The sequence below is a fragment of the Vulpes lagopus genome, chromosome 16 (assembly GCF_018345385.1).
Source record: "Vulpes lagopus strain Blue_001 chromosome 16, ASM1834538v1, whole genome shotgun sequence".
Classification (NCBI taxonomy): domain Eukaryota; kingdom Metazoa; phylum Chordata; class Mammalia; order Carnivora; family Canidae; genus Vulpes; species Vulpes lagopus.
In genome coordinates, this window is record NC_054839.1 from 2,392,201 (window position 1) to 2,415,820 (window position 23,620).

Sequence of the window (23,620 nt, forward strand, 5' to 3'; positions counted from 1 at the left end):
CTGCCTGGGGCAAAATCTAGCCCAGGCTTACACAGTTGGCTGTTCATTCATATTTGAAATTTGTGGTTTCTTTTCATTGGTTCACCTGTTTGCCCTGAATAGTAGTAGTCTATGAATTTATTAGAATCATAACTCTGAATTAGTTTCTGATTTGGGGTCCTCTGCCTTCCTGCCCTCCTCCCCGCCTAGTCTCCCTCCCTTACCACATTGTCACTCTGGCTGACTTGTCTGATCCTGCTGTTGGCTGGCTCTTTCTCCCTTTCATTGAAGAGCTGCCGGCCTGGTGGAGGAACTACTTACTTCCTGAGATGGCTGTGAAGGTCCTTCTGCCTGCCAGACAAGGAGCAGGGGTGGAGTGACAGTTCTCTAAAGTTGTTGACATACTTTGTTTAGAATTTTTATTTGTTTCACAACACCTTGAATAACCTAGATTCTGATAGTTGTTTAATGACTGCTTTCAAATAGCCAATGATTTCCAGATCCAAATATCTTTTTCCTTTGCTAAATTATAGTGGGAACACATGAAGCATTTTACTGGACTCTATGAATGATGCTCTTATATTTTAATGTATGCAAACATAATTGGGGTTCAGTTACAGTGTAAAACTATCCTCAGTAATGTTGACCTTGAAATGAAAACTTGGCACCAAATTTATTCAGGTAAATACTTGAAAAAATAGTTTCTTCCTCTTGTTACCTGAAGACTGTATTTAAGAAAGTCTTCATAATTAAAGAGTTTGGATACCAAAGGGTTAAAAATACACGTTTTTCTTTTACTGAAGAAATTTTAGATGTTTGCTAATGTTGTCTGTACAAATGGACATTTAGTGATTTTTTTTTATCTTTTTTTTTTTAACGATTCCATGTATTTGCTTATTTCCATCTAGGAATAGTTACTAATGTATTTGAGATACAGCATACCAAATTTTAAAGTAACCAGAATCGTGAGTGAATGGTTTTTAGTCCATACTGTTAAAGTTTTGATGAAAAATTGGCATATTTCGATTGGCTTCATGCTGAAAGTGGCTGGAGGTGATTGGAAAAGGCAGTGTTGTGGAGCTTCAGCTCCCGGTCAGGGCAGTCATGTGACAGTCGCTCACACTCAGTGACTGTGCCTTGCAGCCCACGTGTGTATATGTATTTGTAATCCAAATGTTGCCTGCGAATATGTGATCCCTTATTATTTCAGTGTCCTGTGTTCTGAACCATTGCCCGTTTTAAATCACAGAGAAGATTCTGAATCTGTAAAACCTACACGTGTCAATGTCTTACAGCTACGTAATTCGAATTGACTTGATTTTTTCAAGTAATCCTAGAAAGGGGGAGCATTCCATATAGAAACTGCTGAGACTGCCACAGGTGCTTCTCCGAAAACCTTACGGTTGTGGCATTGAATGCTCAGTATGGCTTCCTTTCTTCACACGAGGCATACTGTTGAGGTATTTGTTGCGGTGATTGGTTTTAATGCTAATCTAGGAATTCAGATATAGATTCTTTAGATTTGCATGCTTTGCTTACCCTAATTTAAGATATCTACCTTTTATTGTAACTAACAATAGTTAAGTTGAGATCAGAATTTTAACAGAACTATTATTTATATAAAAATTGTGGTTATCTCTTTATTGTCACATGGCATTAACAAAAAGAAAACATCTGAAGGTGATGTGACAACTCAGATTCTAAACATTGTCTCAGTTATTTCCTGATCCGTGGTTTTTCAAATTAAAGAAAAAACTGTTCCTACTAGAACGGCTTCTCATCTGTTGCAGGGACGTGACACTGTAAGTGGAAAAATAGATGCAGGACTAGGTGGCCACAGAGTAGGCTTTTGTCTTCAAGTGCTTTTCAGTACAAGACACTTTAATACCTTCTTCAGAACTTTATGACAGATAATACAGTACACAGTGTTTACACTTTAGCTTCATTGAAGCTTAAAAACAGAAGTTTCTTTGCCATTTATTGAGCAGAAAAAATAATTCACAGTGAGATTATTAGAAGTCTTCTGTATTTCCATATTCCTCTTTGGAAAGAATATTGGAGTCCCCCAGGAAGACATGGGTGGCCTGCTCGAGATCACTTTCACAGTCACCCTGAGTTATAGAAACTAGAATCCACAGGTGCTAGCACCAGCAGCAGTCCCAGTAGCCTAAAAATCTGATCCTGTCAGCTTTTTTTTTTTTGAAGACCGTTTTTTTTTTTTTTGGAAAGTTCCAACAGACTAGACCCAATTTTGAACATCCCTTTGATTGATGTCTAATTTTTAAGTCCTGCCCAGTTTCAAAGATTATTTTCAGCTAGATATCAGAGCCAGTGAACAGAGAACTTTTAGAAATGACCTCATAGCACATCCACAGAGTTCTCATCTTCCGAAATGGACAGAGGTGAATTTTGGGTCATGCATAGTCTGCATTCACCAATGTACATCACACTGAAGATGCTAAGTTTAAAAATATACTTTTTTTTTTTTAATTAGGCTAAACATAATATATATGCTGTCATTACTGCCCCAGTTTTCATGCAAAATAAGTTTTCAGAGTACTTTTGAATAATTTCTTTCAGATACTTTAAAACTTGGACTTTGGCCTAGTGTGTGGAGACTGCAGCTAAGATCGACATTTGTGCTGACACTATACCTAAGCTTGATGGGAGCACTGAGCATAGTGATCAAGGCCACGGACCAAAGGGTGAAACCTTGGCTCTCTAGAAAGTACTGTGCCAGGGGCGCCTGGGTGGTGTAGCCCACTGAGTGACCCAACTCTTGCTTTCAGCTCAGGTTGTGACTCATGGGTCCTGAGATCAAGCCCCACATTGGGCTCTGTGCTCAGCAGGGGTTCTGCTTGGGGTTCTCTCCTTCTGCCCCTCCTGCACACTCTAAGATAAGTAAATCTTTACAAATAAATAAACAGGAAAAGTGCCATGGCAGACCCAGAGCAGCGCTGGAATGGGGAGCTGCCCTGCCCCCTGCCAACCCGCGGTCACACCCCTGAGCTACTGCCACTGACAGGAAGGTAAGGGGGGAGCTTAGTGTTAATATCTATTTCAACTTGGAACACAAAACTTTAAGACTTAATAAGTTGATGGTATATTTTCACCAGGATTACTGTGTCAGCTCTTCAAACATCAAAATTGAAGCACACTCAAACAAGTAGGAAAAGCATGTGTGAAAAAAGGATTAAAAGACCTCAACCCCCTTTTGTCAGAAGTTCAGGTTTTAATACCGAGTCCACGTAATGACTCTTTATTCTCGTCTTTGACTTGGAAACCCACATGAGTTTGAGCTGCTCTGATACGCTTGCAAGTCTCCTCTTATTAAACTATAAGAAAGGGGCTTGAGGAATCCAGACTTCTACAGATCATATTCACCTTGCTCTCAGTAAACATTCCCTGCTTGTGGGACCCAGGACATTCAGCAGAAAACACCCAAGTGGAGCGGAGACCATCACCATCTGTCTCACTCGTTTCCACGTGCTTTCGGGGCTTAAGTTCACTATAGATGGTTGTCTTGGTATGTAATATTCTATGACATAATGGGTTTGGTGACTTGTTAAAAGTTGTTTTTTTGAATTAAGTAGTAAAGTTCCTGGAAAAACAGCTTTGAGGAACCTACGGACAGATAAGTTTCATAAAAATTGAGGACTAGGGACGCCTGGGTGTCTCAGTGGTTGAGCATGTGCTTTTGGCTCAGGTCATGATCCCGGAGTTCTGCATCAGGCTCCCTTCACCTATGTCTCTGCCTCTCTCTATGTGTCTCTCTCATGAATAAATAAAATCTTTTAAAAAATAAAAATTGAGTTAGTACCATCTACTGGTTACATGTTATTCAGCAGACCCAATCTGCTGCTTGGTTTTTTATGACCCGTAAACTAAGAATGATGGTTACCCCCTTAAAGGGGTTAAACAAAAATAAAAATCAAAAGAATAATTATTTTGTGACAAGCTAAAATTATATAAAATTCTCATTTTAGTGTCCACGAATGAAATTTCACCGTAACGTAGCCATGCGGTAGTGTTTATATGTTGTCCGAGATTGCTCTCAGGCTGAGAGGACGGACCTGAGTAGTTGTGAGTGACCTGGAGAGTCTGCAGTCCTTAGCGTCCAGCCATTCATAGGGAAAGTGCCTGCTCTGGGATAAGCACGCCCCATTGCACCCTTCCAGCCAGTTTCTGCATTGAACAGTTTTTGCATTGAGCATTCTGCTCCAGAGCAGCCACTTAGCCATTCTCTAGTGTATGCAGAGGAGAATTAGGGAGTGGATGTTTGGCAGGGTAGACAATGAAGGTACATGGGCAGGGGGGTCTTGTTGGTGAGTGCCAGACTCAGGTATTAAGAGATCTTCTGCTTGAGAGGAGGATAAATGCTGTTAAACTATGTTGTGTACATTCAGTCCTTAGTGACAAGAGAAGGAATGTATGGTTGACCCTTTAACAATGGGGGTCTGAGCTGTGTACCTCTATCCATATGTGGATTTTTTTATATATGTATATAAATATAGTACATACTATAGATGTAATTATTGTAAGCATAGAGTATATAATACACATAGCACACAGAATGTATGTTATTCTTTGTATTACCAGTAAAGCTGCTTCTGGATGACAGTAGGCTCTCAGTACTTAAGTTTTGAGGAGTGAGCAGTTACATGTGGGTTTGTGACTGCACAAGGGTTGGTACCCCCAGCCCATCATTGTTCAAGGGTCTGCTCAAGTCGAAATCTCCCATAGCTTCCTGGGGGCAGAGATAGTGTGTGTCCCCATTTCTGGTAACACTGTAGGAACAATGCCACAGTTATTAGCTCCCAGTTAATTCTTCCACAGCCACCAAGTGTCCCAGATTCTGCCCCTACATCTTCTAGAATGTTTTCATCTCCCTTTTTGATCACTCTCACTTCTTGGCTTGTCCCATCCTGCAAAGGTGTGTATGTGCAGAACCAGCACCTATTCAGTCTGGCCCGTGACCGTCCATCCTTGCTTGGGCTGTACTGGGGAGCAAGGGGTATGAGTTGAGGTCCTTCTCTTGTTTAGGTTCGAAGATGATACTTGATGCTCTATGGAAACATATCGTGCAGTTGTGTGTGTACATGGGTGGGGGAGCCCTCACTTGGCCTGTCTGTGGTTTCAGCACGCAGCCCAGGTCAAACACCTGTAGTCTCCAGATGTTGGCACTGGTTTGTTGCTTATTTTTCTTTAAGATCTCTTTCCTTGGGAAAACAGTAAACTTGTTATTCTGATCCGAGTCCAGTCTGGCATGCTGTTTCTGGATGGAAAGTGAAGCATTGAGAGTATTTTGGAAATTCTCATCTTCCACGACTTGAGAATATTGGCTGCTCCTTAAACTTCTGTGTTGTCCTCGGTGACCTTTATGACCGCGGATGCCGTTTAAACCGTGTGTGCTGCTCATCATCCTTCTCTGATCTACCAAAGACTTCTGTTCCCTGTCAGCTTAGTTCTGTGTCCTCTGCTTTTGGAGACCAACTCTGTATTTCTGTATGAAGTGATCATTTTATAAACTGTGTGTGTGTTCCAGGTCTTCATGTTTCCAAATTTTGAAGAATTAGATTTTTTTTTCATGTGGCTACCTATTATCCTGTCCACATTCTTGATAGAGTAGATCATTCTGGACAGCTACCCTTGCGGTAGCCCCTGAAGATGAAATACACCATTTAAAAAGCTCATCCAGTCAAAAACTTAGTTTAGTGTTGGCATATCAATAGCATGATGATTTCAGAAACTGTAAGTGTATGATCATTTTAAATGTATGTAATTAATATAATTCACTCTGCCCAAACGTTTACATTTCCTTTCCATTTGATTTACACAGCACAATAAAAATAAGGCCCAGTTGTAGAAGAATACTCCTCCGAATTCATAGCCGTGAAATCAGAATGTCAGTTCTCATTAGTTCTGCACACAATTGCCTTATATTTTTAAAAAAATATTGTTGGTTTCTGGGATTCTCAAGTCTGGTTTCTTTTATATCTGCTCAAACTGAGTTTGGGCTTTCACCTTTCTTTCTTTGGAATATATAATATTTATTTGTCTCACGCTTTAAAGAGCAGAGACAAGTTTAGCAATTATCTACAAATAACACAGATTTTTCATTTCTGAGGATAGAGCTTTATGAGTGTGCAGGCTAGAGATGGGAGTATAGGGCTTACTGTTGTCTTCACAGGAAATCCCTGTGTCCGCCTAATGTGTGGTTTTTACTCTGAAGTGGCTTTTGCGTTAACATCGGCCTGGGAAGCAAGCGTCACACGTTGTGCATTGGTTATCGGTGACGCTGTAAGGCCTGTGTTGGTCGTGCCCATGGCCTCGTGGCAGCACAGGCACAAGAGCCAGCCCCTATCTGGTGCTTGTGTTCTCAGTGTATCAGCCTGTCTGTCTCTTTCACTGGTTTGCAGACTGACTTCACAGGGCAGGCTATTTTTTCTTGTCTTTCAGGGGAATTTCAACAGGGAGTCACTTGTGTTCCTTTATTATTTCCTAATTGAGTTGTATGGTGGTTCTTTCATATTCGTGTGGTCGGAATACTTCATGTTCTGCTGTCATTTCCTGCCGTAGGAGACCCCAACCATCACCTGTTAAGAGTGGCCAGCCATCGTGGGGTACTGGGCCCCCAGGGCCCTGTCAGGAGGCTCTGCTCAAGTAACATCTGTGCAGATGCTCTAAAAAGCCAGGGTGTCTGACCATTGCAGGCTTTCCTGAGGGCCAGCACACAACATAACATAGACACACACACACACACACACACACACACACACACACACACACACACACAGACTGAGTTGCTCAGCCTTCCAGCCTGATGATCAGTTATCTTCATGTCAGGACATCCTAAACTTCCACTTACAGTGTCACGTGTTAGCACAAATCTGGCTTATCGGTGCGCTGCTTCTAGGAAGCCGATTGTCATGAATGCCATGGACAATTTCAGTACATGTTTGTTTGTTATGATTTTACTCAAGCTAAAGGAATGGATTATTACAATTATGCAGATAATATAGACCTCAGTTTCGGGTTAAGTCTGAAGTTGGCGTAAACTTAGGTTCTTCAGACTCACCTAAAAAATGATTTTGAGAAAGTTAAACAGGAAGATTCCTTTTTTAAAGTTTAGTGTGTTGATTTTAAATGCCTATCGCCCGAATCTTGCTTAGTAATGAGATGTGCGTAAGAGCACAGTTAGTTATGCAGCCAGGATGAGGAGCTCCCCTGTAAGGGAGACCTGCTGTAAATCTGTATTCTCTTGCCATCCCCTTGAGATAGTCAGTCAGGTCAGCAGGAGCAGAGAGCAGGCGAGGATGCCGGCGGGGTGTAATTCTGTGTTTTTGTGTCACACAGCCTGAGAAATGCCAGTGGCCTGACGGCAGCAGACATTGCTCAAACCCAGGGTTTCCAAGAGTGCACCCAGTTTCTCTTGAACCTGCAGAATTGTCACCTGAGCCGTTTCTATGATAATGGCACCATAAATGGGGGCCATCAGAATATATTCCCTAATCACACTAGTGTTGGCGCAAATCGCAAGAGATGCTTGGAAGATCCAGAGCCCTTTGGAGTAAAGAAGGCTAGAACTGAAGGTGAGACACCTTTGTGGGCAGGAGGGGGGCGGACTCTGCTCCTTTCTGTAACGTGTGCTCTCTTTTACGGCTGGAGGCGCCTTCGAGATGAGACCGTCATTTGGGTACTGTGCCGGAGGATCCTGGTGCAGTGGTGGTGGCACTTTCCCCGTATGGCCACTTGGAAGATGGGCCCTTTAACAAAAGGGGAGCGGCCAGGAGGGCTGTGTTGACAGCTCAGATGGAAATGTGTGTATATAACTGCACACCCAGGTTTTCTGCCATGAAGTAGGAAGATTTTTCTCGTTTTCTTGTACCTGCTTGAAATATAACTATTAAAAAATTCTGCCACTGTGCCTGATTTTTGTTTGTTTCCTGTGAATGTTCCCGAGCTTATGAATAATAACATTGCTGGTCTGGTAGCAAAACACAGTTTCACGTCTGGGCAGGGAGAGGTTGGCCGCGCTGCTCCACATGCACTGCGCTCTGGCCTCAGCTGGTCTCCACACCCACAGTATAGCGTGTGTGTCACAGCGAGACCTGGGGTGTCCGTGTGACGTGAGGATAAGTCTCGAAGGTAAGTTATTGATAAGTATTTTCCCACCTTATCTTCAGATAACTTCAGAGTTTGCAAAACAGGGTCACCTAGTCACTCTCAGATGAAAACACACCTCCCCTTTGTGTAGAGAAAAAATACACCTGCATGTAAGATACCTCCTGAGACGAAGTAATCCCTTCATGAGAACACGGAGCAAACGTAGACCGGGGCACTGAGAGGTGGGAGTGAGATCACAAGCGCAGACAGGATTTGCTGAGCATAAGTACAAAGTTGTGCCCTTGGCTACACAAGGATAGTATGAGGAAAAGCTGAGGAGCTGGAGGTTTCAGGTGACCACGCTTCATGGGGGTCAGCATTATCCTCTTTCCAGTGCTGTACCTTTTCAGTTTAACATTTGCATCCAGATGAAAATGGGTTCTTGTTACTATAAAGGTGATAGAATTGTGTTACCTACTTTTTAAAATACTGTCACTATAAAAACTCGTGACTTTTTTGTAGGAATGAATGTATGAAGTCAAACGAAGTATAGTTTACCAAATTTATACCTTTATAAATCGTATAATGGTATGTGCTAGAATGATCATAAGCACAAACAGCGTGAAGGTATGTCTGTCCTTCAGAAGGGGTGTCCTTGATGGTGAAGTACTGTTCAGCATCATCAGTTATTCATACCATGTTCCAATATATTTCTTTCTAATGTGTTTTAAAAGCCCTTTAAGAGCATCTACTTTTTAAAAATAGTGTCTTTTCGTCCATTTGGCACCTGGTTTAATCTGGAATCTTCCCTGTGCCTTCATGTAGGAATCCTGCATGTGACCATGTCCACATGTGTTATAGCATAGATCTTAAATTCTTACCTGGTAGTGTAGGCAGGACTCAGAAGTGTACCAAAGAGGTTTTAAAACCAGTTTCTTTAAGGTTTCAGTTCAGTGGGGTTGACCAGTATCTGTGTTGAAGTGTCCAAAAAAGACTTTCCAAGGATTCCTCAAACTTGAATTTAAGTTTCTCAACCTTATTACTACACAGATTGGACTTGAAGAATCCTACAGGTAGGTAGGGGTTGAGGGGATTTTACTCCCTCCAGACAAGGACTCCTTTTGGTTGACCAGCATGAGAGATGGATATTTTGCCCATGAAACTTCTGTGCAGCTTTCCCAAATGGCCTGTTCCCACTGCTCAGCCTGGCGCCAGGTCAGAAGAGGAGGCAGCCAGAGCCTGGTGTTAAAGTCCCGCAGTCCCAAGGCTCACTCGCTCTGTCCACATGCAGAGCCTGTAGGAGAAATCCGGGCTCCTCACCGGAGGTGGTGACCGCACGGTCCCTGGAGCATGCGTGCGTGTTTGTCAGTTAATATTTGTGAGCACAGACAGGTGCCCACCGCTGCCCAGCTCCTTCCCTCTGGGGGAAAGCAAGTGTTTTCCATTTTACCATTACATACTTAGGCCATGAGTGGGGGTTGGGGCAGTCCCCTCTTACTCAGGATTTTCCCCAGCTGCCTTGAGTTTTCTGAAGGAAACTGCCTGTTACTTGCATTCTTGGATAGGGTTCTAGTATGCATTTCAAGACCTGCTGCTGTAGTGCACCTTCACTTAATTTCTGGCATCTCATTTTGATTTGCTCTTTAAATGTGTGAGTCTAAGTTTTTGCTAATTCTGAATTACTCATTTTGTAGGTAAGTTTTTGGTTCTCATGCCAGATAATTTTTTTCCTGATATATGCATATAAAATACTTTTGAATAACTTCACACATGAAAGTACTTAAAAGAGTTTAAAATTGTCTCTCACTTCCTCCCCAGTACAAGGGGTCAGGAATCCTGTCTGGGCTGTATCAATGCATGGCTTGGACCTTAATAATGAAAATCTAGCCTGTCTCTGTACAACTTAAAATGTCACACTAGTGTTTTTAGTGTGCAATTTATGTTCACAAAAGCAGTTCTTTCCAGAAGTTTTTCTGGCTAAGCCAACTTTTTAAAGTGTGTCTTGTGAAATTTATTTTTTAACTTTTTTTACATTGGAATCCTGAGTCTGAAAGTTTTCTGCTCTTCACAGAAAGTAGCCTCTGTCTCTGCTTTCAGTAAACTATTTTCAAATATTTTAAGATAATTGGCATGATTTTCCCTTGGAAAAGAGCTCAGCTTCACTCTGTACTGCAGGGCTGGAGGCTGCCCTGTGGGAGAAGGCTGTACCACAAGTGTGGTCCTGCCAGAGCAGACCTAGTCTGTGTGGCCGTGAACTCAAGCATCAAGTAAAATCCAGATGTTACTTAAGCGGTTGATTTTGATTTTGATTAAAAATGATAAATATACAAATAAAATGGGGTTTTGTTCATCTGGCCCCCCTCCACCCCACGTATCAACCGTTTGCTCGAATCGGAATGACACGTCTCTGTTCTGTGACGGTTCAGGTGTGAGTCACAGTGCAGTTACTTGTATGTCTGTGGTCCTTGGAAACTCCTCCAAATTACCAGGGAGGATGAGGGAGGAACGCCGGTCCCATCCGTGAGATAGAGCTCACTCGTGTAATCAGGAATTGTCTTGGGGGCAGCCCCAGAGTCTTGAGTGGGGAGAGGTAGTGTGAGCTACAGGCTGAGCCAGAGACCTAGTTTGTCATTGGAAACAGTTGCTGTAGGGAAGCAGGCTGTGTCGGCACTGGGGCTCTTGTTAGATTGATGTCATGGTTTACTTACTCAAGTAGGTGTATTAGTGATATTAGAGACTCATAGATAATGCATAGGTATTTAATTCCTAACAACACCTTTTAGGAAAGCTGTCTGCAGCATGACTCAGTTTGAAATTAGCAGTGAGGCGTTTCTCAGCACACTTTTCCCTAGAATGAACTTGTTAAAGAATCTCCACTTTCTATACTGCACTATCGGTCCTGACCACCCTTGACCTAGGAGGAGGGAGACTCCTGTTAACTGATACGTCGAAGTAAAGAATGAGATTCAGGAAATCCAGGGCCTCCCAGCAGTAAGTGTCTAATTTAGTTCCTTCTAGTTTAATTCCGTGTGTTACAGACACACATGTGACTTTGACTTTGGGTACAGTAAATGGTTTTAACTATTTGTCCAGATTAAGAGGACACTGCATGGGAATAACATTGCTTTGTCTCAGTCCCTTAAGATTTAGCACCATGTTACTCTGAATCTGAATGAATCACACTTAAGAACCAAGCACTTTCTTCAGTTTCCACTGTTGGCTTGGTTTCAAACTTGAGCCTCATCTGTCCTCGGCAGTGTCAGAGCTATGGTGGGAGTCAGTCATCCTATGCGCCTCCCCTTTTGTGTCTCCAGAACAGAACGGCTGCTGCTCTGTGCCCTTGGCATCCCCAGTGCCCCACCCACAGGCCTGCTGCACTTGGGCCGTGGCCTGAGTTCAAGTCCTATGAAAGGTCACCTCATGGTAGAAACCACCTTCACTCTGGCCTTAGGTAGTGCTTTGATTTTAATAGAATCTTTAAAAAGTGATTTGGGTAAAATGTGCTTTATAAGTGGAGTAAAGAATAGTTCTGACTAATTAAGTCCAGTGGGAAGCCACCAGGAGGCATTTCCTTTCCGGCTCTTTTAGAGGGGAACTGAGGACTTCCCTGGTGGTCAGCATACTTGGGGCCCCTGGCCACCTCCCTCCAGGGTTGTGGTCAGCACTTGCGACCCTCCCCCCCCCCCACCACCACCACCACACTGGCACACTAAAGATGAACAAAGGAAGGGGATGACTAATCCATGTCGGGAGCCCAGCCCCGCTGAAGTCCATCATGTGAACTTGCTGGCAGTGTGTGCGCGTCAGATGGCTTCTGTGCACAATGTGTGGGGGTTAGCACCGTGCTAGCCAGCTGGCCCACTTACATCTTACATGTATGTGACCGGATAGATTGATTTTTGCCTTTAAGAGAGTTCTCTGCCTTTAAAGTTAAGCCCGATGAAGCATTTTTCATAGGCACTAGGTAAAATTTTAGGTGTCCTTGGCAATTTGAAATCTTGTTTTGGGAGCACCTGGCTGGCTCTGTCGGCAGAGCCTACAACCCTTCATCACCAGGTCGTGAGTTCAAGCCCCATGTTGGGTGTAAGATTCACTTTTAAAAAGTGAATGTTTTTGTATACATGTTCTGCATGTCAGCACAAGTGGCATGCCCATTGTACAGTAAGTGTGTACCTTCCTGATGGCACAGCCTCTGTAATGTGTCATCTGGCTTCCAGAAGTGAAGTCCTACCTCTCCCATGTCTTCGGACTACTTGGTCTTAAAATAAAATATGCAGTTTTAGAATCTTGCTAAAAATTGGTTTTAAGGATCTTAGATGAAAGTACAAATGCAGATTTTTGTGTTCAGACAGTGGTCACACTTGGTTGCAACATTGCCTCTGTAGGAAGGAAGCTGGGAGGGTTTATTTTGAGCCAGTCCCAGGCAGTTTTCTGTCATCCATATTCAGCATCTAATGTGTTCGAGAATCTCATCTCCTCAACAAATGCCTGCTTTGGCCAAGTAAAAGGTAAGCACATTTTTTAACAAAATGTTCTCTGATTTTTCGTTTTAGCTAAAATAAGTTTTCCTTTTAACAATAGGAAGATGGGAAGGGAAGGTGCTTCTTTTCCAAAGTGTAAATGGTATCAAAATTGGTAACTTGGAAAGAAGACATTTTGTTTTTCTGGACTGTGAGATCACCTTTCTCAGATGCAGTGTGGAATATTTCAGTGGTTCCTTTGGCAAAGATGTATGGGTATGTGTGGGAGAAAGGTTGGATCCAATGTTCTTAAAATTCTCAGAGGCCAATATTAATCTCATGGCATGTAAAATACAGTTTTAAAAAGTAAATTGGCACCTTTAATACCTCCATCTGGATAATTAAGCACTCCCTATATACAGGTGCTAAAATTACACAAGGTTCCGGGGCTGCCAGATTATGGCCAAGGAGTCAAAAACTTCTACAGATTTTTTTTTTAAAGATTTTTATTTTATTCATGAGAGACACAGAGAGAAGCAGAGACACAGAGGGAGAAACAGGCTCCTCACAGGGAGCCCGATGCAGGACTCCATCCCTAGAACCTGGGATCAAACAATGCTGAGCCACCCAGGTGTCCCCCTTTGCAGATCTTTTAGGGCAACAATGCACTACAAAGAGGGCCTATCTCTAGAGAAAGAAAATGCTGGGCTGACCACGTTGGCATATGCTTCCCACGTTAAAAGAGAATCCTGACTACTAATATAAAGCCTTCAGTCTCTTTCTTCTTTATCCTGTTCTGTTAACGAGGAACTACCAGCATTAACGACCATCTATGAGATGGAGAGGTCTGGGTTAGTTCCTGGTGCGCTGCATGGGTCTCCTGAAGGGAGTCCTTCACGCTGTAAGACAACAGCCTTGTGCCCTGGCTCCTCCAATGGCTCCAAAGTCCTTGGTCACCAGCTCTTCTGGCCCCCTAGTGGCAGGTCTGCCCTCGTTTCCAGTCCACTTTGTAGGCAGACTTAGCTGGAGGTGATCCTCCTGATTTTATTGCTGATTATTCTAGTTACTCAGCTTTTGTCTGCTTTCTGTGTTTGTACCTTTTTAGGCTAGAGAGAGGGCTTCATCTGTGGACACGGGCACACTTCTAGGCACTGGGCTTAGGGGATGAGAATATAAATTCCTCTGCTCTCATGAAGCACTTTTGTATTTGTCCTCTGTCTTTTTGGTGTTTTTTAACCTTTACTTTTCAGAGATGTGAAGTTGCACATTAGCCTAGTTGTCACCTTCTCCGGGGAACATTGGCATCTTACAAGTATGAAATCTGAAAGCTGTGTTGTATCCCAGTGGAGTGAGTCTCCCTTTCTGTTCACAGAGGCACCTGTGGCTTTGCCATGCTAGTGTGCCACTTCTCCGCAAACTACCCAATTACCTGCCTGGCTTACCAGGCAGAGGAGAAAAAGGAGGAGAACCTGACCCCATGCTGACTGAGGCACCTCATCTCTGAAGTGACTGGGCTTTCTCTGAAGATGATGAGGACTTCATCAGCTGGCACCCAGAGTGCTCCCTCCCACCCCTCCTTACAGCAGCCTATTTGCCACGACTCATTGAAAGTACATGGTTCGCAGTGAAGCTAGCGCCTTGCCCTCCACTGATGTGGAGGAATCAGGAGAGCTCTGAGAGGGAAAGACTGAAATCCATGGCTTAATGCCTCTGGCTTAAAAGCACCTGTCTTGTAGAGTGCTTTTGGCCTGGTACCTGTGCAGACCAGCTACACGAATCACACCGTCCTGTTTCTGTTTCTCCCACATACTAATCCAGAATTTGTGCTTCTCTTTCATTAAGACCATACATTATTAGCTTTGGTCTCAATAGTTTGGGGTGAGGCTTAATAATAGTCTGGAACTGGCACACTCATTCCTCTTACGTATATCAAAAATAACTCGTGCCTCTAAAATTAGAAGTAATTAAAGCTGCAGAGTTCATGTCTGTTTTTAAATGTTTATTGGAAAGATATAGCACCAAAAGTTGTTATTTGTGTTCTATATATCCCTTGACCCAGAAATAATTCTCAATATTTATCTGAGCTGAGTAAAGAACCGGAAATGTACAGAAAGGTGTGTTTATAAGGATGTTGATTATGATATTCACAATGGGAAAGAAAAGCCAGACCGTGGTGGGGAGTTTTGTGGGGGTAAGTTATAATGCAGCCATACAGTGGGTTATTAGTCAACTTAAAAGATTCTTTTGAACTTAGCTGACACGCTGCATTTATGCCATGGTGGATGAAGAAAAGCAAGACATGGACATGATGTGGGAGTCCATTTTTGTGATAGCGTATGCTTATTAAAACTAGAAAGCTCTGTCAAGTGGGAGTGGCTGCTCGGAGAAGGGGAGATTCCTAAGAAAAGTGCACAGGGTCATGTTTCCACACAGCGAATGTGATTCTTGCAGGAAGGATTAAATGTGCATGTTTGTTTTTCTGTAACATTCATAAAAAATGATCATATTTTGAGGAATGTGAAAATACAACCTCAACTCTAAAGACCTCAGAACGAAGACTTTAATGCTTGTTTCCAGAGTTATCCCTTGGTACACGGGCCTGCACCTCTCCAGGACAGCATTGAATCTTGGCTTTTACCTTATTTTCTGCTACTGAAGTTAGTGTTTTTTTTTAATTTGAGGATAGTTTTAATGGTATTCATGTTATTCAAGAATTGTATTATTATTTCTTTACGAGAAACAACTGAAGGAACATTTGGGCGCATAACAGAGTACTCTGAACCTAAAATCATATTTAGAAACCTCTCTGGGTTGTCTGTGTTATTTTGTCCAAGCAACAACCATAAAGGAGAATTTGTGCCATCAAGTATAAGTGTCCAAAATCCCATGACTTCTCATTGAAACTGCACGCTTCAGGAAGTATGTTTTATTGTGGAAAGTATGTTTTCTGGGAGTGCACTTAATGTGTTAGTAATCTGATTATTAAGTTGTCTTGATGGTTCAGGAGCATTAGTTGCTCCTGAGGAGAAAGGAGTGACAATCGGCTGTCTTAAAAGCTTGTGGGTGCTGGGGTTTAAACTTGCCTTTGTGTTCTATGCAGCTCAGAGTCTGGGTCCCTGCATGCCGCTGGGGAACAGCGATGTGGAAGATGAAGCTGACAAAATGCTGGTCGACAGAGAGTTTGCTGCTGTCACAGGTGGGAGTGGACAGTTCTCTGTTAGCCACGGCAGCCCCATGGTCGAAGACGCCAAACGGCAGGAGGGGGGTTCTGTTGGACCCAAAGAAATAGAAATATATACTGTTTCGGCAATGCAGACCCCTTGTCGTTGCAAGAACCAGTATGCGTATTATTTCTAACATAAGCTCTCCCGACGTTTGCACTGCTGTCGGCGTTTTAAAGAATGTCATACTACGGTTTGCATATCGTGGGCAAGTTTGTAGATACAGTGATATGTGTTTTGGGTGTATTCTATAAATATGAAAAGTTGAAGTGCAATCTTCCTATTTTGGTTTGAAGCTTCTGCTTAACGTGCCTTGTTTAATTTCAATGAGGTTTCGCATGCTTACTTTTCTGACATGTGACCTTTGGGTGAATACACCAGAGAGACCTCTCCTGCTGGGAGTTCCAGCGTGGCGCGCAGCAAGAAGGATGACTTGCTGCAGGCCCGGAGGACTGGGGAGTGCTGTAGTCCTGACACGTGGCCAGTCTCGTCTGCGTGGAGCCTCTCGCACGCCCTCCCGGTCTCTGTGGTTTCTGAGGCATCGGCTCCGAGTCTGGCCGAACGCGGAGCACCGCGTCTCACAAGACACGTTTTACATGCTCGAAGTGTTCATATACTCAAACAGCTGGTAGTCATCTTCAGTGTTGAAAGTCAAAGGCTCTGTTTCTCTTAGCATTTAGAATCTCTGAAGACTTTTCCTTTGAGTTAACACTTTTCTCTGTCATTCTTTTCTTTAGGTGACCGCGAAAACATCTTAGCCATTTTCTTACTGTGTTAATATATATAGAAATAGGTACTGGTTTTTTTTTTTAAGGTTTTATTATAATGTCTCTATGCTAAATTCTTCACTGGGATAAGAGATTATGCATCATGTTTCCCAGACATACATGAAAAAAATCATTCTATTTACTAAAATGAAAGGAAAATGTGTACATCTTTCTAGAAGCTACAGGGTTGTTACAGGTGGAGTTGTCTTTTTGCCAAATAATTCAATGGTAGGTTTTCTAAGGGAAATTCTGATTAGATAGTACATTTAAAGATTTTGGCTAAAGACCAATGATAAAACTCAAAGCTTTTCAAAAATACACGACATTGCTACCTGCTTTTAAAAAGGCAGAAGTAATTATTCTTTAATCTTCAAGCATTCCCTGTGTTTTCAGGCTAAATTTAATAGCGAGCTTGGACATCACATTGAAAAGGACACACTTTTATTTCAAGCCCAGCTCATCCTCTATAAGAGGTACCACATTTCCTGTCACCTCATGTACAACAGTGTCCGCCTGTGTGCACAAAATGTGCTAAACTCCTGGGGGCAGGTGGTGCACAGGAGCATGGGCCCTGCCAGCACCTGGGGCCAGGAATGAGGATGGTGCTGGAGGCAGCCGGCAGGTCGCAGTCCCAGCCAGGTGGGGTCATGGCATAGCCAGTCTCTAGGATGCCCGCCATTCTCATGCTCAGTCTTATTAAATTTTTCCATAACAACATGAGGTTATCAAGTAGCCTTGATTTTGAGATTATGTAACAACACTAGCTCACACCCCTGAGCACTAATGAGAAACCACACTCACACAAACACACACAGTGAAAGCAAAATGGAAACGGAGTCTAGGTAACTCCAGTTCCTGAGGCCATGCTCCTGGACTTTTCCAGGTCCAATCCTCTGGGAATGTCATTTCTATGTCTATTAATAGTATATGATTATTTGTCTTAATAACTGTCAAAGTTACCATCACAGTTATGAATTTTACCACCCAGGAAACATTGTTGATGCTTTATTTTTGAGAAAAAATTGATAGAAGTGTTTCTTTTCTATTCTGCTTCATGTTTGGTTCTTGAACTACTTGTTCTCGAGCCTTGAATTTTAACTCAATAGAAGAGCTGTCCTTTAATTTGGAAAAAAAAATAATCCCTTATCCTCTGAAGAATTTATAGCAGCTATTAAACTATGATTATCACTTAAGTTGACAGAAAAATGGATGATTAATGGAATGTGTAGAAGGTGTTTTTGTTCATTGAACAAGCCGTGATTTTTTGTTGGCAGGAAGATTTGCGGGACACACAGAAACCTATGTCCAAGTGCAAATCAGAGGCACATAGATGGTGACGCGGAAAGTAAGCCCTTCCGGGGGAGGGCCACACTGTGTGTCAGGGTGATTGGGGTGCAGAAACATGTCCTCATTTCATCGGTCGTGGGACTCCCTCTTCTGTATTTAATATCATACCTTGCTTTAACAGCGCAGAACATGAGATAAAATTCCGTATTACCAAGCAAGACATAATTCTCAATCATCCTTTGTACTGTTGTGTGAATTCCTGTGAACATGAATAGTGAACCCCAGGTTTCCTTATACAGAAAGATACCTTGTGATCGCTGTCTCCATGGGCCCAGGTGTGTTGTGATCACCCCTTTCTTCCCCCCATAAGACATCCTCCTCTTGACGGATGTCCACATACACAGATTAAACAAGCAACATTTTTCCAACATAAGTGATTTTTAATGTAGCCTAATCAGGTGCGCCTCGGACATGGTAGTCACTGTCCTTGAAAACTCAGAAGACTGTCCCAGAGCTGGTGCCATTGTGCTGCTGGCCCCAGGCGGCCCGCGTGAGAAGGCATAGGGCTCCCAGTCGGGCCGCACGAATGCCGCTAATAGCTGAACTTCGGCGTCCACGTGCCTCCCCGGACCCCGTGTCAGGGGCTACCTATCCTTCTCCCTTTTCTTAAGAGCTGGAGAGGTGTGGGGTTTTTATCTTAACTCTGTGGAAGACCTCACACTTTGTTCTGCTGGACTTTTTCATGGGTGATTTTTAAAACTTCTTCCTGAACATAGTCTTAAGAGGAGAGCACGTTTTTGCTCTTCGGGTTTTTCTGACAGCTTTCTGGGACTGTTGGTATTTTTCACGCCGCATAGTTGTCAGTATAGGTGCTCCTGAAAGTCATAAATGTTTCCTGTCTTACGGGGCAAATGCTGCTGTTGGGTTCTATTTTTAAATCTGCCTATGCACAGTTTTTTACTTCCAGAAAAGGAACTGGTTTGCTTAAAAAAACAAAAAACAAAAAAACAAGAGAAGCTAAATAAATCCTTTAAAATTGTAGCAGCGATGAAACATTAGTCTCTCTTCCCCCTCTGGTTCTGAATTTTGGTGACAGGTGTATTTCTTAATGCAGATATGAAAAACAGTAGCTCCATGTCGGATACACTGACAAATGGATGTGTCATCAATGGACATTTGGACTTCCCCTCTGCGACACAGCTCAATGCAACGGAGAGCCCGAATGACCAGTGCTTATCAGAATCTAATGGAATTAGCAATGGATTAGTTCCAGGACGGCCTTTTCCAAGTAGCCAGGGTTCTGTTTGTGTTAACGGTACCGAGGAACCAGAAAAGACCATGAGTGCTAACGCCGAGATGTGTGGCTCTCTGCACCTGAATGGGAGCCCCAGTAGCTGCGTAGCTAGTAGACCTTCCTGGGTGGAGGACATTGAGGAGAATCTGCACTACGGGCATTACCATGGGTTTGGGGACACCGCTGAAAGCATCCCTGAGCTTCATAGTGTGGTGGAGCAGCCCAGCTCCATCAAGGGTGTAGAGAGACACGGCAGTGCCATCCTGGGGGCCATGCACCTCTACCATGGCTCATAGAGACGAATGGCCTGGCTGGGTCTGGACACACTCCTCCCTCCTGTAGCCAACTCAGAATACTCATGTAGCATCAATTTGAGGGAATGCCACAACTTGTACTACTTTTTTTTATACTTAAGCTTTCTGGAAAAGTAAGCTTTTATTTGAAAAGTTCCTTGAGAGTCCTGTGGTATGCACAAGTAGGGCTGTTCCTGCACAGATGTTTCTTCTCTGAGATGGCGAGCCTCTTTCCAAATTCTTTTGGCTGCCAGCTTCAGCGTTCTCTTTTGAATACCATCACCACAAAATGCCATTTCTCCTTTTGTCAAGTAAAATTGCATCAGATCAAGATAAATTAGAGGCAGTAAGAGAGGTGCCTGCAGATTCAACTCCTTGCACGTAGTCATTTTGAAAAGCTTGCTTTTACTTTGTCCTGTAGGCTTTATGACAGAAGACAGCTATCTCCCTATGCAAAGTATAGCCTTACAAAGATTTCTTGACAAAAAGAACATTTGTCTTTTTCAAAATCTTTTCATTGACACTTTGCAACTTGCTGTGCAGTGAAGTCTTATCTCCCGGCCCACATGATGGTGTGGGGGGTACAAGTGGCCCCTGGAATGATGTAGCTCCCTGCCCTGGGTTTCATTGAAAACATATGCCACCTGGGACTGACTTCCAGCTTGTCGTGATTTTATTCCACATTTCTTGCTTTGTCTCTAAGGTTTTTACCACAGATAATGGTTTCCCTTATACGTAGTGGAAATTACTATTCGTAGGAACTGTTGGGTCAGAATATTTAACTGACTATTTTGACTTATATTTTCTTCTTTTCCTTGTTTTTGTTTTTTGGGGTTTTCTGCTTTAAAATGTATACCACTATGTATATCCAGTCCACTGAGAGAATTTTGGATCTCTCTTAATAAAACTGCACTAAGTTTATGATTTTATAGAAATTAGCTTTTGTTTAGGCAACTAGTGGTTACACTGTGCAAATATTGTAATGAATTTTTACTTTTCTGATTTTTGTAATAAAAATTGGTGAAGATAGAGAAAATGTCAAATGAACAAGCCAATGTTCTGAGTGCTACTAACATGTGTTTTTAAACTGTACTTTACAAATTGAATTAAAAAAGTCTCACACTCGATTTGTGCCCAGGCTGTGCTTTCTTTCCAGGATAGGAGGTAGGAGCGTCCATGCAGGGGCAGGAAGGGAGGTACAAGTGGAGTATTGCCTGTTATTTTACTTGTAAAATTTTACTTTACTCCTCTGATCCTGCCCCTGTTATTTATTTATTTATTTATTTATTTATTTATTTATTTATTTATTTATGGCACAGAGAGGCAGAGACACAGGCACTGCCCCTGTAATTTCTGGTCACTTTTGATTTATTAATAGACATACTCTAGTCCTATGGATACTTTTCTCTTGGGGGGGTATAAACTGCTTTCAGCTAGCAGCATTGTCTCTGCATGCTTATTTTCATAAATGTCAACAGCCATAATTTACTAAACTTTGGGCCAGCAGACACTGCTGAACGTAAGACTTTTAAAACTGTAAGTTATGGTTAGTAAATGGCAACAGAAGATTCATTCTGGCATGCCTTCGTTATGTTATTTAAAGCACTAGATTCTTTAGGCAAAACTTATTATAAAGCTTAACAGACCAAAATGAGGGAATATTAGGCTTTGGAAGTGTCACAGAAAGTACTAGAGACTGAAAACAGAAGCCTGAATGAATACACTTGTTGCCGCGTCACTGCCACCTAATACGTGCCCATAAGAGGCATCAAGTAATCGAGCTCTGAACCCAGATGGCCTTGGCCACATTTCTGAGAAACTGCTCTGAGAAGCCACACAAGTTGCTCTTGTCTGCAAGAGAGATGAGACTCAGTGCCATCTCCTGCTTGGACTAGTCTTGAATGTATTTCAGAGACTGCATAGTGAGTTAATATTTGCCAAGAAACTTTATGGGAATCTCTTAAGATGCACTAAGGATCAAACATTCATTTAGTCTTGGGAGTTGTTGGATAGAATATGACTGCTACTCAGGATAAACCTGCCATATAGAACCTAGATTAGAGCAACAGCCACACTTGATGGTGATGAATGCAGTTTGCTAGTCTTGTTCAGAGGCCTTTGATGTGAGCACATTACATTCCCATTTAGAGATCGTAAGGAAATTGTTAAAGTAGAATTCTATTGTGCAGTGATAAATTAAGGGCATCCTAAACTATTTTAATAGTTTCCTGGTTCTTAACTTTTTTGGTCTTAACCTTTTAGGTGCTTGTATACTTAAAGAGTAGTGGCAAACAATTGGAAAATTAAACTTTAAAAAGTCCATTCATTGACATTAACACCAAAACCATAATATACCTAGGAATATACCTTAAAAGATGTTCCAAACCTCTACACTGAAAACTGCAAAAACAGTTAAGAGAGAAAGTTTAAATGTTTTGGGGGTTGAGAAAACCTATTTGCAGATGATATGATACTACATAGAGAAAACCCTAAGGACTCCACCAAAAAAACTATTAGAACTGATGAATGAATTCAGTAAAGCTTCAGGATACAAAATTAGTATGCAGAAATCTGTGGCACTTTTATACACTAATGGAGTAGCAAAAGAGAAATTAAGTAATCTAATTTACAATTGCACCAAAAATAATAAAGTACCTAGGAATAAACTTAACCAAGGAGATGAAAGCTCTTTACTCTGAAAACTATAAAATGGTGATGAAAGAAATTGAAGATGACACAAATGTAAAGACATTCCATGATGGTGGATCAGAAGAACAAGTCTTGCTAAAATGTCCATACTACACAAAGCAATCAATGGATTTAATGCAATCCCTATCAAAATACTAACAGCATTTTTCACAGAACTAGAACAAATAATACTAAAATTTGTATGGAATCAGAAAAAAACTTCAAATCTCTGACGTAATCTTAAAAAGAACAAAACTAAGAATATCACAATCCCAAATTTCAAGGTATACTACAGAGCTGTAGTCATCAAAATAATATGGTACTGGAACAAAAATAGACACAGATCAATGGAACAGTATAGAGAACCCAGAAATGGACCCATGCTTATGTTATCTACCAACAGAGGAGGCAAGAATATACAATGGGGAAAAGTCACTTCAAACAATGGTGTTGGGAAAAACTGGAATACTTTTTTCCAGCATACACAAAAATAAACTCAAAATGGATTAAAGACTTTGACATTGGCCATGGAAACATTTTTTCTAGGTATGTCTCCTCAGGCAGGGGGAAACAAAAGCAAAATTAAACTATTAGGACTACACCAAAATAAAAAGCTTTAGCATAGCAAAGGAAGCCACCACAAAACAAAGGACAACCTACTGAATGGGAGAAGATATTTGCAACTGATATATTTTGATAAGGAATCAGTATCCAAAATATATAAAGAACTTATACACCTCAACACCAAAAACAAAACAAAAATAATCTAATTAAAGATGGGCAGAGTGACGGGCACTGAGGGGGGCACTTGATGGGATGAGCACTGGATGTTATGCTTTATGTTGGCAAATTGAACTCCAATAAAAAATAAATTAAATAAAAAATAAAGATGGGCAGAGGATATGTTGGCAAATTGAACTCCAATTTAAAAAAAAAAAAAAGGGCAGAGGACCCAAATAGACGGTTTTCCAAAGAAAACACCCCTGGCCAACAGACACATGAAAAGATGTTCATCATTACTCATCATCAAGGAAATGTAAATCAAAACCACAATGAGGTATCCCCTCACACCTGTCAGAGTAGCTAAAATAAAGAAACACAAGAAACAGCAGGTGTTGGTGAGGCTGTGGAGAAAGGGGAACTCTCTTGCATGTTGGTATGAATGCAAATTGGTGCACCCACTGTGAAAATATTATGGGGGTTCTTCAATTAAAAATAGAACTACCCAGGCACCTGGATGGCTCAGTGGCTGAGCATCTGCCTTCGGTTCAGGTCGTGATCCCAGGGTCCTGGGATCGAGTCCCACATCATGCTCCCCACAGGAAGCCTGCCTCTCCCTCTGCCTATGTCTCTGCCTCTCTCTCTGTCTCTCATGAATAAATAAATATTTGTTAAAAATAAAATAGAACTACCCTATGATCCAGTAATTCCACTACTGGCTATTTGCCCAAAGGAAATGAAAACACTAATCCAAAAGGATACATGTACTCCTGTTTTTTGCAGCATGATTTACAATAGCCAAACT

At 42.0% G+C, this 23,620-nt stretch overlaps 1 protein-coding gene across 3 annotated transcripts in view; it reads left to right on the top strand.

Moving 5' to 3' along the window:
• Positions 1 to 20,534, top strand: part of ANKRD10 (ankyrin repeat domain 10) — a 33,310-nt gene extending 12,776 nt beyond the window's left edge. Inside the window, exons 4-7 of one of the 3 annotated variants that reach the window (XR_005984047.1) lie at positions 2,907 to 3,008; positions 7,336 to 7,571; positions 15,646 to 17,878; positions 18,935 to 19,012. Coding sequence is in view for 2 of the 3 variants with exons in the window: in XM_041730949.1 (XP_041586883.1) it covers positions 2,907 to 3,008; positions 7,336 to 7,571; positions 15,646 to 15,741; positions 18,935 to 19,410 (910 nt within the window). In the remaining variant the exon portion in view is untranslated. Of the gene's footprint in view, positions 1 to 2,906; positions 3,009 to 7,335; positions 7,572 to 15,645; positions 17,879 to 18,934 lie in introns of all 3 variants that reach the window. The other 2 variants (XM_041730949.1, XM_041730950.1) reach the window with 2 other exon arrangements.
• The last annotated feature ends 3,086 nt before the right edge of the window (positions 20,535 to 23,620 follow it).